The following is an 18,865-nucleotide window of genomic DNA, read 5'->3' on the forward strand; positions in this document are numbered from 1 at the left end:
CTTTCCATATAATTGTGGATTTGTCTATTTCTCCTTATAGTTCTGGTATTCTCTTACATAGTTTGAGGCTATGTTTTTAGGTGCATATAAATTTTATATTTCCCTGGTAAATGAAATTGTATTGATTTTTTAATTTTTAATAAAATTATTTATTTATTTTTTAATTTTTTTTTTGCAGTATGCAGGCCCCTCACCACTGTGGCCTCTCCTGTTGCGGAGCCTACGCACAGGCTCAGCAGCCATGGCTCATGGGCCTAGCCGCTCCGCAGCATGTGGGATCCTCCCGGACCGTGTCCCCTGCATCAGCAGGCGGACTCTCAACCACTGCACCACCAGGGAAGCCCTATTTTCTTTCACCTCATGAGGGATATCATTGTACTGTCGTCTGGTCTACCTTGCTGTAGAAGTCAGTTGTCAGTCTGACAGTTGTTCCTTTGATAATGATCTTCACCCCACAGCCTACCCCAATATCTTTTTTTTTTGGTGTTCATTAGTTTTATGGTGAATCTAGGGTGAAGTTCACTCATTAGTTAGTTCTTCCCTCCCTCACTCCCTCCTTTCTTGGTTTCTCTTTTCCTATTTAGAATTTGTTAGACTTTTTGAGTGTGTGGATTGATACCCCCCCATTCATTGGTTCTGCAAAAGTAGAGACCATTATTTCTCCAAATATTATCTCTGTCATATCACGTCTCTCCTCTCTTTCTAGAACTCTAACCAAATGTAGAGTTTAGTTACATTTGAGAGTTCTCACTCTCTCTTCCATGAATCTTAATCTCTCTTTCATATAGTCATTTCTCTGAATCTCTGTGCTGTATTCTGCAAAATCTTATGACATAAACTTCCTGTTCTCTAATTCTCTTTTCATTTATGTCTAACATGCTGTTAAACCACTGGTTTTTGTTTTGTTTTTAATATCAGTAATTGTGATTTTCATTTCTAGAAGTTTTATTTGGTTCTTCTTAAGAACTTCTTGGTCACTCTTTAGGATTTCCAGTATCCTGAGAATATTTTCAAGATTCTTTGTGCCTTGTTGTTTTTTACTGTGTGCTGCTTATTGACCTTGAAAAATTATTTATGTAAATATACTGAGGCCCAGGACAAAGATGACTTTTCAAAATGGATTTGTATTTGTCACTTTCAGTCTCTAAGGTCTTTGCCAGTATGGTACCAATTTAAATTAAGTTTATGGCTTGAATTATTTTGGACCACCAAGTGTTTGTAACTGCATAATACCAGCAAGTGATTACAAATTTTCAAGGATGAAATTGTTTCCCTATTGAATTGTTCAGTAGTCTCCTGTGGGTGGAGATTTGGGGAAAATGTAGCCTTTGAATTCCCAATATCTACTAGTGGATTTCCTTTTGTACTTTACTCTTTAAGAAGACAGGGGCTCAAATTGGCTGGATTAACAAATGCCCTCAGGGCAAAAGTGGCTTCAGTACTCAGTAAATCTTAGATTTTATCCATCTCATTAGTGCTTTGATACTTTTAATATAGTTTTATTGTTTAATACCTTTAATGTTTGATACTTTTAATATTCAGTCTAGCATTCTTAATTGTCAGTTTCTGCAGTCAAGTGGCTGGGGTGAGCTACCCGTGGACCGTGGACCGGCTCCTGGACTGGTGTCCCGTGGACCGTGGACCGGCTCCTGGACTGGTGTCGACTGAGGTCTCACAGGTGCTCTCTCTGGTTTTCTGCTCTTCTATGTTGCTTGTCTATAGCTGGTGTATTTCATGGATGGTCATGTTTCTCCACTTGTTCAGGACTTGGTGGTATGCCTCGGCTGACTCAGGCCCACCGTCAATCTCATCAGCACTACAGATTTCTTTGAATCTCCAACCACACTCTCTGTTCAGTGTCCTCATCTCCACTTCTGCTGTGGGTCTACTTTGTCCTCCTTATGGCAGAACTACTATCTCTTAACTGAGCCATGTTCTTTGTCCTCTACAAGAGATGTGGGAAGATCTATGTCCCTTCTTCACCACACAGGGGCTAATGGAAGCTCAGATTGGGCCCTCTTTTACTTTCTCTTCTACTCTGTTCTCTTTCCTCCTCTCTGCCCATCCCATTGTGCTGCTGGCTCACCTTAAACACTGATTTCCTTCTGGAATCCCAAATGGGAAGTAGAGGAGGATCCCTCTGGCTTTAGCCTTCCCCTTGACCCTTCTAACACACCTTCCCTCTCTGAGACTTATTCCTGGGATCAAGAAAACTTCTCACTGGCTGGCTTTCCAAAATCCAACTTCAATTTCTCCCCACAATCCATTGGAACAGGTAGAAGGCTCGAACATTCCACTTCTTCAACATCGTCTCTTTGCTGTATCCTGGGACAGGAATTCAATGGCCTGGTCATCATAGGTGGACAAAGTTGTTTCCCTATACTATAAGAGAAACTCCATGATCTAGGCTATCAGGTTTAATTAACACTTGATATGTCAATGGTGGTAAAAGGAATGTGGAGAATACCTTCTCTCTTGCCTCTTTTTTTTTTTTTTTTGGCTTTCTAAATAACTATTTTGATCAACAATCTTATTTTTTATGTCAAAAGCTAATTTTTAAACCTTTTAAAAATTAATTCCTGCTTTAACAGTCTTAACCCCACCCTCCACATACCACCCTTAGGCACATGGAGGCTTGAGGCCAACCAAAGAAGAGATCATATTCATGAAAACGCAAAAGAGAAAAGCATATTAATATGTTCCATAAATATCCAAGTTACAGATATATATATGTATATTATTTTTTAATAAAAAGCATTTGTGTTATCTATTGCTGTGTAATGAATTACACCAATCTTTAGTGGCTTAAAACAATGAATACTTAATATTTCACAGTTTCTATAGATCATGAATTTTGGAAGCAGCTTAGCTTGGTGATTCTGGCTCAGGGCCTCTCAGGAGGTTACAGACCAGATGAGAGCTGCAGTCATCTGAAGGCTTGACTGAGGCGGAGGTCAACTTCCAAGTTCACTTACATAGCTATTAGCAGGAGGCTCCTGCTGCTTGCTGGCTGTTGGCTAGAGGCCTCTGTTTCTCACCACATGGGTCTCTCCTCATGACATGGCAACTGGCTTCCCTCAGAGCAAGTAATCAGAGAGAGAGAGAGAGCAGGAAGTCATCGTGCCTGTTATGTCTTAGTCTCTGGTCACCACTGCCACTGTTGCTTTATTCTAGTCATTGGAAATGAGTCACTAAGTCCAGCTCATACACAAGGAAAAAGAATTAGGCTCCACCTCTTAAAGGTAGTGACAAAGAAAGTGTGGATGTTGTAAACCACCGAAACATTAAAATCATTTATTGCCCATGTCCTATGTGCAGCATGTAAAAATCAACAACAAAACAGAGATATTTTTCTTACATAACAGAGCTGAAAGTCTAGTGGGTATGTGAACCTGAAAACAGGCAATTACCGTACACTGAGCTGTGGGTCCTAGTTTTCTCCCATGTGACATGGGGGACAATAGGTGCTTGGGGGTGCATGAGTCAATACATGTGAAAATGCTTTTGTGTAAGTATAGTTTAGCAAAGTGATCAAGAGCTGAGATTCAAGAGCCAGAAGGTCTACATTCAAATCCCATCTCTGCCACTTACTGGCCAGTTGACCATGGGCCACTAACTCATCTTCTCTTTGCCTCAGTTTCCTCATCAGTAAGGTGGGAGAGTAACAGTACTCAATTAATAGGATCCTTGTGAGCATTAAATAAGTTAACGTTTGGAAAAGTCTTAAGAGGTGCCTGGAACATAGCAAGATTTAGTTACCACGGTTGTAAACTACAGGCTGCTTCAGAAATGAAGGGAATTATTATTCTAATTTCTGAGATAGGTATATATCCTTATGCCTATCTAACTGAAAATGAAATTAACTTTTTAAAAAAGATTTAATTTGTAATAATATATTTCTACTTTGTTTCTTTTTAAGCATACAATGTGTAGTAAAATGTGAATGTCACTCTTCACCACCCTCACCCACTCATCAATCCCACTTCCTTCCCTGGAGGAAACCACTTTAACAGTTTCATGAATGTTCTTTCAGAATTTTCTATTTAAAAGCTATGTATTTTAAAAATAGTTTAATATAAATGGAATCATACATATCTGGTACTTTACTTGCTTTTTTCTGTTAATAATTTTACTGTTAACAATTTAATAGATCTTTTCATGTTTGTGACTATAGCTTTATATCATTCTTTTTAATGATTATGTTAAATTTTATAGGATAGATATACCATCAATTCTCTAACCATTCTTCTGTTAATGGACATCCATGTTGTTTCCAACTTTTTACTATTATAAACAGTTGTATAATAAGCATAAACTTTTAAACAGACTTTCTAACCTTCAAAGACTTCATGAATATAAATATTTTTGATTAAGACCTGTTACACTCATTGAACCTGTACAGCTGTGGGTGACCATTGGGTGATCTGTCCATTCCATAGGGGTGGCTTCCTAGTTTCCTACCCTGATCACAATTCTTTGGACTGGGAGTTGGCACCAGCCCCAAGTTGTGCTAATCACAATCTCTCCTGTGGGAACTTGGAATTGGGACCAAAAGTGAGGGTGACTCTCTCCAGGCAGCCAGACTTGGGTCACTATGGAGCTATGGGATGGTTATCTCATCCATGAGGGCCAGAAGTGCAGCCACAGTTGGCTGGCAGAGACAAAAGAATGAGACAGACCTACAGAGAGGAGATGAGAGACAGTCTGGGTATTTTCCCAAGATGGTACCTGGATCTTCTTCCTTTCAGGGACCAAGTTACATTCCTGCCTTGAATTCTGCTAGATACTGGGCTTGCTAGAGCTGGTTTTTCCCTATTTATATTCATAAACGTGGGTCCCATTTTATCTTCCTTTAAGATTGAGCCCCAGTTACTCTGATATCAGAGGACTTCCTTGACCACCCTAGCCCTAGCCTGAACCTGTAGGCATTGGCCATTAGGTCCACTCACTTGGAACTTACACCACTTATTTTGGCCAATTTGTTTCAAAATCATGAGTATCTAACATTACTGTGCAAAGAATTCTAGGTAAGGATGATAAAAGTCAATGTTTTTCCTTTGTAAAACTTTTAATCATCTTGGATGAATCTTTTTAAGGCAGATGACAAAAATTACCTAGCTTATTAAATTGAGTGCATTACTATTTCATCATTTCTGGATGATTCGATGTAAACATTATAAAGATCAGACATTTTATACATAGGCATAGTTCAGTAAGTCTACATGTTCAACTGACATAATGAGCACCTGCTACTAAAACAGAATAAAAGAAGCCCCCTCTTTGAAAAGGAAAATATGATATCAGATATGAGTCTCTCTTTCAAAATGGAAACTGTTTTAATTAAAGAAAAGCTATAAAGCAAACCACCTAGGCCTAAAGATATTTTCAAATTCAGATGCTATACTGTAAAATATTTCAGTCTGCCTGAAATATATCAGACAGATATATCTGTTTATATATCTCTCTTGCTAGAAAGCCCATACTCATTGTTTACCTCTGTGTTAGTATGCACATCAAGGTTGGTGAAATATTTAGTTGTGGGGTGTCCTAAAATGAGTATAGCTGGTGTCCAATCAAGAGAGTTTGGAAATAATATTTACTGTTAAACTTATGATGATCTTATTTTGTTTGTTTTGGTTTAGAGCTAAGCCCCTTGTTTCCACCTACAGAACTTCCAGTGTGATTTTTTTAAATTGTTTTATTTTTAATTGAGTAGTTTTAAAAAAATTAATCATACTCATATGAGAATGTATAAGACGTAAATGTACATTCTGAAGAATAAAATAAAGTGAGCATTCTGTCTAACCTTCCCCAGGTTAAGAAAAGAGCTTTGAGGGACTTCCCTGGTGGCGCAGTGGTTAAGAATCTGGCTTCCAAGGCAGCGTATGTGGGTTCAATCCCTGGTCAGGGAACTAGATCCCACATGCATGATGCAACTAAGAGTTTGTATGCCACAACTAAGGAGCCCACTGGCCGCAACTAAGACCCAGCACAACTAAAATAAATAAATTAATTAAATTAAATTAAATTTTAAAAGGAAAATAGCTTTGACCTTGTGGAAGAAAACTCCCCTTATGGGCCTCTTCAATTGCTTCTCCCTCTCTACATCACTGGAGTAATACCAAAGTCCTGATTTTTAGGATAATCATCCCCTTGGTTTTCTTTTCTTTTTTTTTTTTTTTTTTTTTTGCGGTACGCGGGCCTCTCACTGTTGTGGCCTCTCCCGTTGTGGAGCACACAGGCTCCAGACGTGCAGGCTCAGCAGCCATGGCTCACGGGCCCAGCCGCTCCGCGGCATGTGGGATCTTCCCGGACCGGGGCACGAACCCGTGTCGCCTGCATCGGCAGGCGGACTCTCAACCACTGCGCCCCCAGGGAAGCCCCCCTTGGTTTTCTTTAGTTTCCTTTGTGCATCCCTCAATAAAATAGTATTTAGTTTTGTCTGTTTTGAGCTTAGTATAAATAAAATCATTTTGTATGTTTTCTTCTGGGGCTTGCACATTGTGTTTGTGTTATCAGTGTTGATGTGTGTAGCTGTTAGCTCATTGTTTTCATCGCTGTATGGTAGTTCCTTTTATAAATATACAATAATAATTATATATTCTACCCTAGTGGATATTTGGATTGCTTCCAGTTTTTTATCATTATGAACAATGCTGCTATAAACACACATGTACATGTTTCCTAGTGCCAGAGTTTCTAGACTAGGGTAAATAACTGGGAGCAGAATTGTAGCATCATAGGATTGTACATGTTCAGTCTTATGAGGTAATGCAAAACTCTTTTTCAAAGTGCTTGTACAAATTTATGCTCTTATCTGCAGTGAATAAGAGCTCCCATTGTTCCACAGCATTTCATTTGGAATGGTCAGACTTATTTTTTAACAGTCTGGTGGATATGTAAAAATATTTCAATGTTTTTTTTTTTTTAATTAATTAATTTTTTTGGCTGTGTTCAGTCTTCATTGCTGCGCATGGGCTTTCTCTAGTTGCAGAGAGCCGGGGCTACTCTTCTTTGCTGTGCGTGGGCTTCTCATTGTGGTGGCTTCTCTTGTTGCAGAGCACGGGATCTACAGCACAGGCTCAGTAGTTGTGGCACACAGGTTTAATTGCTCTGTGGCATGTGGGATCTTCCCAGACCAGGGCTCGAACCCGTGTCCCCTGCATTGGCAAGCAGATTCTTAACCACTGCACCACCAGGGAAGTCCCTTCAATGTGGTTTTACTTTGCATTTTCCTCCTTACTTATCAGGTTGCACATCTTTTCATGTGTTTAGTAGCTATTTGAGTTTCCCCTTTCATGAAGTATCTGTTTGATAGTCTTTTGCCCATTCTCCTATTTTGTGTTTGTCTGTGTGTTACTAATTCATAAGTGTACTTCGTATGTTTTTTATGCTCTTCTTTTTGTTCCTTTTTTCAAAATTGAAGTATAGTTGATTTACAATGTTGTGTTAATTTCTGCTGTACAGCAAAGTGATTCAGTTATACGTATATACATTCTTTTTCATAGCCTTTTCCATTATGGTTTACCACAGGATATTGAATATATTTCCCTGTGCTATACAGTAGGACCTTACTGTTTATTCATTCTGTATGTAATAGGTTGCACGTGCTCGCCCCAAACTCCTACTCCATCCCTCCCCCAACCCCCTCCCCCTTGGGAGCCACAAGTCTGTTCTCTATGTCTGTGAGTCTGTTTCTGTTTCGTAGATAAGTTCATTTCTGTCATATTTTAGATTCCACATATGTGATATCATATGGTATTTGTCTTTCTCTTTCTGACTTACTTTGCTTAGTATCATATTATCTAGTTGCATCCATGTTGCTGCAAATGGCACGATTTCAACCTTTTTAATGGCTGAGTAGTATTCCATTGTATATGTGTACCACATCTTCTTTATCCATTCATCTGTCGATGGACATTTAGGTTGTTTCCACGTCTTGGCTATTGTAAATAGTGTTGCTAGGAATATAGGGATGCATGTATCCTTTTGAATTATAGTTTTGTCCAGATATACATCCAGGAGTGGGATGGCTGGATCATATGGCATCTCCATTTTTAGTTTTTTTGAGGAACCTCCATACTGTTTTCCATAGTGGCTATACTAACTTACATTCCCACCAACAGTGTAGCAGGGTTCCCTTTTCTCCACATCCTCTCCAGCATTTGTTATTTGTAGACTTTTTAGTAATGGCCATTCTGACCGGTGTGAGGTGGTACCTCATTGTAGTTTTGATTTTTATGCTACTCTTTTATCACTTAAATGTGTTGCAAATGTTTCTTCTCCCAGTTGATGGTAGGTATTTTATGAAGTCTTTTGATGGATAAATGTTCTCAATTTTAATGCAGTCCAATTTACCAATCTTTTCTTTTATGGTTTATATGTTTTACGTCTTAAGAAAACTTTCCCTACCACAGGGTCATGAATATTTTCTCCTATATATATTTTTTTAATGTTTATAGTTTTGCCTTTTACAGTAGATTTTTAATTCACCTAGAAATTATTTTTTTGTATGATATGAAGTAAGTGTCCAATTTCATTTTTGTAATGAATACCCAAACATTCCAGCACCATTTACTGAAAGGTCTGTCATTTCTCCTTTACTCTGTAGTGCCTCTTTGTCCATATTGATCTAGATCTGGGCTCTCTCTACGAATTCATTGATGTATTCTTCTATCCTTGGACCAATGTCATACTATCTTAATTATTATGACTTTATAAATTTTAATATCTGGTAGCAAGTCCTCTATCTTATTCTTCTTTGTCAAGAGTGTCTTGGGTATTTTTGGCCTTTTGCACTTCCATATAAATTTTAGAATTAAGTTGTCAAGTTCCACTGAAAAAGTGTCTATTGGGATTTTGATTGGAATTGCAATTGAATCTATAGATCAATTTGGAGAGAATTCACATCCTTAAATGTTAAGTCGTCCAATCCATGAACATAGTATATCTTCATTTACTTACGTTCTCTTTAACAACATTCAATAAAGTTTTATAATTTTCTTGCATATATTTTGTTAGATTTATTCCTGGATTTTTAAAATAAATTTGGATGCTACCACAAATGTCATAGATATTATCTTCTTAATTTTCATTTATGAGCTGGTATTTAGAAATCAATGGTTTTATAATTGTATTATTTCCTAAGGCTCCTGTAAAAAATTGCCACAAACTTAGTGGCATAAAACAACAGAAGTTTAATATTTTGCATTTCTGTAGTTTAGAAGACAGAAATGGGTCTCACTGGGCTAAAATCAAGGTGTTAGAAAGACTGTGTTCCTTCCTGGAGGCTCTAGGGGAGAATCTATTCCTTGCCCTTTACAGGTTTTTTTTTTTTTTGGCTGCATTGGGTCTTTGTTGCTGCTCACAGGCATTTTCTAGCTGCAGAGAGTGTGGGCTACCCTTGGTTGCGGTGTGCTGGCTTCTCATTGCAGTGGCTTCTCTTGTTGCGGAGCACCAGCTCTAGGCACGTGGGCTTCAGTAGTTGTGGTGCGTGGGCTCAGTAGTTGTGGCTCATGGGTTCTAGAGCGCAGGCTCAGTAGTTGTGGCTCATGGGTTCTAGAGCGCAGGCTCAGTAGTTGTGGTGCACGGGCCCAGTCACCCTGTGACATGTGGGATCTTCTGGGACCAGGGATCAAACTCGGGTCCCCCACACAGGCAGGCAGATTCTTAGCTACTGTGCCACCAGGGAAGTCCCCCTTTCCAGTTTTTAGAGCCGCGTACATGCCTTAGCTTGTGGCCCCCTTTCTGCATCTTCAAAGCCAGCAACAGCAGGTCAAGTTCTTCTTTTAAAAAAAAAAATTAATTAACTTATTTATTTTTGTCTGTGTTGGGTCTTTGTTGCTGCGCGAGGGCTTTCTCTAGTTGCGGTGTGCAGGGGCTACTCTTCATTGCGGTGCATGGGCTTCTCATTGCAGTGGCTTCTCTTGTTGCGGAGCATGGGCTCTAGGCATGCGGGCTTCAGTAGTTGTGGCACTCGGGCTCAGTAGTTGTGGCTCATGGTCTCTAGAGTGCAGGCTCAGTAGCTGTGGCACACGGGCTTAGTTGCTGTGTGGCATGTGGGATCATCGTGGACCAGGGCATGAACCTGTGTCCCTTGCATTGGCAGGCAGATTCCCAACCACTGCGCCACCAGAGAAGTAATGTACTTCTTATAGTACATTACCTTGACTTTTCTGATGCCCTCTTTCACTTTTAAGTACACTTGTGATTACATTCAAATAATCCAGGATGATCTGCTCATCTCAAATCCCTAATTTAATCATATCTGCAAAGGTACTTTTGCCATGTAAGGCAATATATTCACAAATTTCAGGGATTAATATCTAGACATCTTTGCGGGGGTAGGAGGCATCATTCTGTCTACTATGGTATTATTGATTTTTTATCTTGCAATCTTACTAACATCTCTGATGAATTCTTGTAATTTATCTACAGGTTCTTTTAGATTTTCTACATATACAGTCAAATCATTTGCAAATAATGACACTGTTGTCCTTTCCAATTAGTGTGTGTGTATTTTTTCCCTCTACCTTTAAGGCCAATGTACAACAAAAAGAATGGCTGGAAAAATAATAAAACGGCTAGGACCTCCAGTATAATGTTCAATAGGATGGGTTATATCAGGCAATCCTATTTGTTTTCTGCTCTCAGATGGAATACGTTCAGCATTTCACCATTATGCATAATATTTGCTGTAGACTTTTTTCTTCTGAAATTGAGATTATCATATGATTTTCTCCTTTAATGTGTCCACATCATTAATTACGTTAATGATTTTCTAATGTTCAATCAACCTCCACTTCTGAGAAAAACCAAACTTAGTCATGCATTTTAGTAGTTATGCTAATGAGGGATATGGGCCTTTTATTTTCCCTTTTTGTATGCATTGTCCTTATTAGGTTATAATACCTAGGTTAAAACAGGCTCATAAAATTAGTCACAGAGGGTACCTGCTTTTTCTGTTCTCTCAAATAGTTTGTGTAAGATTAGGACTATTTGTCACTGCAGTGGTTTTAATAAGATTGCTGACATTTTCTAAACCTAAAATGCATTTTGAAGTTTGTACATTCTTCTGAAGTTCTGTGTCAAGTGCATTATCATCTTATTTAATGCATTTAATTATTCAGTCCAGGGAGATTGGAGGCGTTTATCTCTCTCTCTCTTTTTTTTTTTTCTGATGGGGAAAATGAAGCTCAACAACTTACAGATAAATCTAAAGATTATATAGCCACTAAATGGCAGACCAGAACTTGCATCAAGACTTCCTGACTTCATATCCATTGTACAGCACCACATTTTCACTGATACTCTCAAGAAATACCGATAGTTGGCTGTGGTGGTTTTAAATTCTTTTGAAAAAAATTTATGTTGTTTCTATCTCTTCCTTTGCCGTTATTTCTTGCCATCACTTTTTTCCTTTCTTTCTCTTTGCCCCACTATTTATGTTATTTCTAGTATGTTGTGCTCTCAGAGACAAAAATAGGTTATTATTTTGTAACAGTAAATATGCTCTGAGTGTCTGAGGGACATTCCTAGAAGTAACCAGCATGAGTTTTGTAACATCCATTTTCCGATGCTAAGAAGCTTTTATCATTGTTTCTCTGTGTTACAAAAATTTCAGGTTGCTAGACTGTTAATTATCTTTCTATTTATATTTCCTACACTTCGCTACTCAAAGTGTGGTCTGTGAACCAGCAGAATTGGCATCTCCTTGGGGCATATCAGTGGCAAAACAATCTCAGGCCCCATTCCAGAACCAGTGAATCAGAATCTGCATTTTAGCAAGATCCCTGTGTGATTCCTATGGACATTAAAGTTTGAGAAGCATTGGCCTAGATCACCAATTAGATTATAAAAAATCTTTGAGAGCTTCTTATACCTTTTCATATCTGCATTTTTAAGCACCATGCCTTACACATGCTATGAACCACACACTTATGAAATGAAGGCTATGGTGATGATTTTGTAAAACACATGGCAAATCAGAATCCTCAGTTCTCTTTTTGATTGTGTCAGGAACTCCATGTATTGCTTAATTTCAGTAGCCTTCAGTTTCTCATCTGTAAAAAGGAGGAATATAATTGCATTTTCTCTAATGACCCAACCAATTCCAAAATGCTGCACCATAACTGATAAATATCATCTTATAGTTAAACTAATTAATGTTGATAACAACTGAAATTGTTCTGAGATATTTTCTTTGCAAAAAAATTCAACACCAGTTATGTAATGGTATTGAAAGAAATACATAATATATTAAAAAGTATCATTTGCATCCAAAGTTGTTATTGGTAAGATCTGACTTGGAAAAGATGTTTTTTTTGTTTGATCAGATATCTTTTCTCAAGCAGCAAAGCAGGGCAATAATAGAGGCCAACAATTTGTGTTTCTAGAGTTCAGGTTTGATAGTCTGGTAAAATGGCAAATCAGAAATTGCTGTATGGGAAAAATATAGGAGATGATTTTTTTTAAGGTTCAACATTTTTATTACCAAAGAATAGAATGGCTTATTAGAATGTTAGGAGATAATGCTTTGATTTCATGAACATTGTGTAGGATTATCAAACCAGAATTAATATATTCTACCTAGCAGTACAGAATTTCACATTTTTCTAGCAATTTGTATTTGTTCCTACCTTCAAGATATCAGATGTAGAGAAGGGTAGATAAAACAGCAAAGTTACAGAAGAAGATTACCCCATTTCAGAGTGTATCTGGCTGACCTAAAAAATGAGACATTTCATAATTTGATCTGCTGTTGTGTCCATCACTGGAAAAGCCAGCATTTTCTTGGATAAGAATTTGCACTCAAATTGTATTACTATAAGGACATCATAATCATCATTGTGGAAACCATTTTCGACAACCCACAAAAGAATCAAGTTTTACTCATGATTGCCACTTATAGTTTTGATTCCTTTGATCTTCACATCTACTTGTTTGGCAATTCTGGTCCCTAAATTAGACATTTGGTATACTTGGTCAGCCTTGAAACTTCAAAGACAACAAGCTGTCCAGCCATCTGCAAGACTGTCATTGAAGTCCCTTGTGTTCTCACAGATTGCAGCTTGTCTGCTCTGAAAGATGAGCAACAAATCTATTCCAAGCCTGAGTAAACCAACTGACCAATCTCAGAGCAACAACGATGGTCACTCATGGGTCTAGCAGTTCCCATTCAAAACACCAAAACACCGTACTTAGAAAAGTAAGGTTAGTGGAAACCTGGTGTCTTCCACACCATCTTGGAGAAGTACTGTTTATTTATTTATTTGGTTGCTCCTGGTCTTAGTTGCGGCTCGCCGGCTCCTTAGGTGTGGCATGTGAACTCTTAGTTGCAGTATGCATGTGGGATCTAGTTCTCTGACCAGGGATGGAACCCAGGGCCCCATTGGGAGCACAGTCTTTTTTTTTTTTTTTTTGGTACGCAGGCCTCTCACTGTTGTAGCCTCTCCCGTTGCGGAGCACAGGCTCTGGACGCGCAGGCTCAGCGGCCATGGCTCACGGGCCTAGCCACTATGCCAACCTCACAGAAGCACTGAAAGATTAAATGAGTTCATCTTTGCAAAACTCTTAGCTCAGTGCCTGGTACATAGTATCATTTGAATGGGCAGTAAATGTTGGCCCGTGTACTGGTTTCCTAGGTCTGCTGTAACAGATTGTCACAAACTGGGTGGCTTAACACAAATTTATTCTCTCACAGTTCTAGAGGCTAAAAGTCCAAAATGAGTATCACTGGGCTGAGGAAAACACATTCTCTGCCCCCTGGGCTTATGGCCACATTGCTCCAATCTCTACCTCTGTGATCACACTGCCTTCTCCTCTTCTGTCTGAAATCTCCTTGTGCCTCCTCCTTCTTTTTTTTTTTTTGCGGTACGCAGGCCTCTCACTGCTGTAGCCTCTCCCGTTGCGGAGCACAGGCTCTGGACGCGCAGGCTCAGTGGCCATGGCTCACGGGCCTAGCCACTCCGCGGCATGTGGGATCCTCCCGGACTGGGGCACGAACCCACGTCCCCTGCATCAGCAGGCGGACTCTCAACCACTGCGCCACCAGGGAAGCCCGGGAGCACAGTCTTAAGCACTGTGCCACCAGGGAAGTCCCAGAAGCACTGTTTTGTTTGTTTGTATGTTTGTCGGCATATTTTGTGTGATTAAGAAGTGCTCTTGGGGCTTCCCTGGTGGCGCAGTGGTTGTGCGTCCGCCTGCCGATGCAGGGGAACCGGGTTCGCGCCCCGGCCTGGGAGGATCCCGCATGCCGCGGAGCGGCTGGGCCCGTGGGCCATGGCCGCTGAGCCTGAGAGGGAGGCCCGCGTACCAAAAAAAAAAAAAAAAAAAAAAAAAGAAGTGCTCTTAGCTTATGGGAATAAGACAAAAATGCCTCTCACATATGCCTTTGGCATTGTCACATTTAACCTTTTGCATGTATGTATTGAATTTGGAGATTGTTGTTTTGTTTTGTTTCGTTTTGTTTTGTTTTAGATGGCTGGAGTAAGAGGGCCTGGAGTAAGGCTTTGCAGATATTACGGCAGAAGGCATTTTATTTTCATAAAGAAGGAAAAATACACCCATCTCATAATTACAAGCAATGGAGTTGAAACATTGAGAGTTTCTTTTCCTGCCTTCCACCACTAATTGGTAGATGACCTTGGGCAAATCACTTAACCTCTAGACTTCCTCCTCTGCAAAATGAAAGCATTGGTTTACAGACAACCATTTAAATCCCTCCTCCAAATATTCATTAATTCTCTAATTTATTCAGGACCTACTATGCGCCACCGGCACTAATTAACACTATGATTCTTGGAAAGCTCAGGATTGTCTCCAACTCCTTTAAGCATCACTCCCCGTCCTAACTTAGAAGCAGCTCCTGAATTCTCCCCCAAAGAGATCGAAACACTTTTCCTGTCTGAAAATATCATGGGGAAGTGTCAATTGCCTTCACCCGGCGTCAACCGAGAGCGCGTGCTCCAGCCGGTTAGTGACTTTTTCTTTCTTTGTAAAGGGCAACCTCTGCATTTTAAAGGGCAACCCAGTCACCCGAAAAAATGCAATTGAAAGGGCGTCCGGAAGTCAGGGCGGGACACCCAACCGCTCCTTTTTCGGCCGGGGAAACCTGGGAAACATTTTTTGGGCTCCGTCCGAGTCACGCGGCAATTCCACGGCAGGAATTGTGCAATGCGGCGAGTCGGGCGGGCGTCCGGGGTTGGAAAGAACTGGGGAAGGCTTCCGCAGTGCCAACTCCCGCCCCCGCTAGGGAACTGCGAGGCACTACGGCGCGGTCAGGCCAGCTGGGCTCCGGGTGGCCCCCAACCCGGGCCAAGAACGCCTCGCTTCGCCGTAGGGGCCGAGGACTGAGAAGCGCGTGGGCACCGTCCCTCTCTCGCGCTGGGTCCGCCGCCGCCCTCGTCCCGGGACTCTGTGAGGAGCCGCAGCGCGAGCTGGAACGGCGCCCCAAGGCGACGCGGGCGGGGGACGCGGCGGGGACGCAGCCAAGCCGCATCGATCGCGAATGGGAACTCCGCGCTCGCGCTTTCGGTAAGAGCACCGGGACTTCCAGCGGCGCCTCGCTCCCGCCCTCGCCGGCCCGGCTGAACTTTCGGATGGTGACGCAGCCGGCGGGGTACGCAGAAGTCTGCGCGGAAACCTGGAACCTCCCCCGGGCCCGGGCGCCGCCTTCCCGCCCCCGCGCAGCCTTAGCCGCGCCGCGCTCCTCTGAGCCCCGCGCCGGTTGTCCCGCAAGGAGCGAGGACTTGAGCCGCGCTGCAAGGGTTAAACTTCTGAGCGGTCCCTGGGTGCAGGCTCGGTGATGAAGGTTTGGTCCCACTCATTACTCACGTCACTGTCTTTGCGATGTGCAGACTGTTGTTAGCTTCACTTAAAGAGGTGGGGAAACAAGCTCAAAAAAATCAAGTTACTTTCTTGAAGTCGAACAAGGCAGAGCTGCGACTCAAATCTAGGGCTGTCTTGACACAGATATATCCTACTTCTTTTGGATCAGCCCGCTTTATGGCTTTCATTCCAGTGAGCCGCGAACAGGTAACAGGTGGGACAGGTAAACAGAACTGGAGCTCCTCTTCCTGGGGTGACGGGAACAGTTTGCTTCTGGTTGGTGCTCACACATTAGCCCAACTGTGCTGTGAAAAAAAAGAAAACAAAAAAAGTTTTCCGTGTACACCATGAAGTTGAAAAGGTTGGAAAGCGTTTCTCAGCCCTTGTGCCTCTATTTTCAAACTGTATACTGGGATCCGGGACACCTATCATGTGGGATTGCTGGAGGATTAAATAAAACAGTATTTTACATGTTAATTCAGCACATGTTAATTTTTCCTTCCTTTTGCAGCGCTCCCGGGGACATGGGGGCACTCACCCTCCTCAACACTGAAGAGGGGACGCAGTCCTTCTAGGTCAACCCCTTTTCTGACAGAGGAGAGATTTAATCCACGCAACGGAAGATCACTTAACCCCACCGCCATTTAATTAGTGACAGACACCAAGCTAGGGGGCTCTGTCTCTTGGCCCTTACAAAGGCTCTTTCCATTTCACCCCCTCCCCCCGCTTTTCCTCCAGAAGCTTCAGAACAGCTCTGAGGCCAGAACGTGACTTCCTCGGTGACCGATGGCAGTGAAGTGGGCGGGAACCTCCCGGAAGGCTAGAGGAGGAAGTTGGGTCCTGGGGCTCACAGCCTGCCTGCCTCCCTGGAGAGGGGAACTCCCCCCCCACTCGCCTGGGCCTCTTTGCTGGCCGGGGGGGGGGGCGGGTGGTGGTGCCCCTTTTGGTAACTCGGGGAGTAGCTCCAGACCAGTAAAAAGATATAAGTCCGTGTGTGTGTGTGTGTGTGTGTGTGTGTGTGTGTGTGTGTGTATTTCCAGCTGTGGAATGTCCAAGTAAAAGTAGATTAAAGTAAAAAGGAATATGCTAGCTTTAGGATTCTATCCTGGATGGGATAGAGTCCTTCCATGGCAAATCATTTCAATATCAGCACAGAATTTTCAGGGGAGTTTATCTCGAAAAGTGAAACACGCTAATGGAAGTTTTCTAACATCATAAAATCCTGGGAATTGTCCACTCTGTTTGCTTGGGTTTCAAAATCACTACTGACTGGAGCAGCTGTTTTTCCCTTCCAAGGGTCCATTTTCTGAAATGAGGCTAAAATATCTGGACAGCCCTTTCCCTTGGGTACCATGGAATGCTGGGAATATGAATGGCCTCTTAGTAGAGTTGGAGCTCCAAAGGGAAGTAGTAAGACCATGAAAGGTCCTTTAAAACCAAAACTCTCCTTTTTAAAAATCATAAAAATAATTAGTACTCATTGTGGAAAAGTTAGATTTTTTTTTTCAGAATCAGAAAGAAGAAAAAGAATTGGAATCCCACACCCAGAAAACTGTTGACAATTTGATGTATAGCATTATATGTAATCAGACTGAACACACTGCTTTTTTCCTTGAACCACCTCTTTTCCTTGAATAAAATATCATGACATGCCACTAAATATTTTCCATACTTGTTTTAAAATATTTAGTATTCCATTGTACATTCATTTAGCCAAAGCCCAATAGAAGGACTTAAAATTGTGCCCAGGATGTTGCTATTGAAACAGCAATGAAGTATGAGCCTTGTAGCTAAATCTTCAAGTACGTTCTCAATTATTTACAGAGGTCAATTTCCTACAAGTGGTATTTCTGAGACCAGGGATAAAAGATTGCCCTACAGTGACCTTTTCAGCTTGACTTTTTCCCCCAGTGTTTTCCTGGACTTTCTATACCATTTGTTCACCAAGAATTTATTGAGCACCCAGTACATGCCAGACATGCCTGGATACAGAGATGAACCCTCCGAAGCACAAAGTGCCATAGATGTTGTCAGAGAAAGCTTTGGGTAGCCAGATGCCCAGTTTGAAGAGGATCGTGAAAGACCAGTAGACTTTCTTGAGACCAACAGATTTTAGGTGAGAGGAGGTTAGTGGGGAGCATTGAAAAGGGATGGGAGGCACATTGATGTCAAAGGGGAATTTCCTGTACAAAAGCATGGTGGCCTAATAGGCTGGTGGTATGTTTTCATATATTTGGGGAAATTGTGAGTTGTCTTGTGTGTGTATATTAAGAGTTGATCTGGGAAGGAGAGCAGGACAGAAGACAAAGAAATAGCCTCTGTGTCATGCTAAAAAGTTTGGACCTTATTCTCAAAGCAAACAGAAAGGGAATTATGGCGCCTCTAAGGTCATGATAAAATTGGATTCCACCACTTAACCCATTCATGGGCACTGTCTTCAATGGGTCCCCCAAATCATTCCTGGGGAGGGAAAACAAAAGATAGAAAAATTTGCAAAGGAAATCTTCCAAAAGAATGTTAAAAACTGCAGAGAATCAACCAAACTCATTGGTAGTTACTACTGTATCCATCACACTTAACGGCGGGCTGTAGTTATAATTAGTAAGTTGGATCATGAGAAAATTTCTCTTCTCTACCTTGAAGAGAGTGGCTTTAATACTGGTGCATGCCCAGATATTACTTCAGTTTCCTATCAGAAAAACAAATCCAAGACTTCCAGTAAGTCTAAAAACATGCTGCATAGATGGTGGTTTAAGAAAAACTTTTACTTATAGACAAAAACTCAAGTGCCTGCTGTGACCAGGTAGGTAATGACTTTCAACAATTCAGGAAAGTTCTCAGCTATTATTTCTTTGAATATTTCCTTTCCCTCATTTTTGCTATCTCCTTAGAGAATCTGGTTACATGTGGTTTTTTTTTTGTTTTTTTTTGTTTTTTTTTTTTTGCGGTACGCGGGCCTCTCACTGTTGTGGCCTCTCCCTCTGCGGAGCACAGGCTCCGGACGCGCAGGCTCAGCGGCCATGGCTCACGGGCCCCG

The 18,865-nt window shown here is 41.3% G+C and overlaps 1 protein-coding gene across 15 annotated transcripts in view; it reads left to right on the top strand.

Annotated features, from left to right (window-relative positions):
- LOC129392087 (rRNA/tRNA 2'-O-methyltransferase fibrillarin-like protein 1) overlaps positions 1-16,476 on the top strand; it is a 76,860-nt gene extending 60,384 nt beyond the window's left edge. For 3 of the 15 annotated variants that reach the window (XM_055084549.1, XM_055084550.1, XM_055084552.1), the window contains 2 exons: positions 179-333; positions 1,561-4,026. In XM_055084549.1, the coding sequence (XP_054940524.1) occupies positions 179-333; positions 1,561-1,924 (519 nt within the window). In that variant the 3' untranslated portion in view covers positions 1,925-4,026. Of the gene's footprint in view, positions 1-178; positions 334-1,560; positions 4,027-14,478; positions 15,535-16,339 lie in introns of those variants that run through there. The other 12 variants (XR_008617252.1, XR_008617254.1, XM_055084553.1 and 9 more) reach the window with 12 other exon arrangements.
- Positions 16,477-18,865: the final 2,389 nt, after the last annotated feature.

Source organism: Physeter macrocephalus, chromosome 4 (genome assembly GCF_002837175.3).
Source record: "Physeter macrocephalus isolate SW-GA chromosome 4, ASM283717v5, whole genome shotgun sequence".
In the NCBI taxonomy this organism is placed as follows: Eukaryota; Metazoa; Chordata; class Mammalia; order Artiodactyla; family Physeteridae; genus Physeter; species Physeter macrocephalus.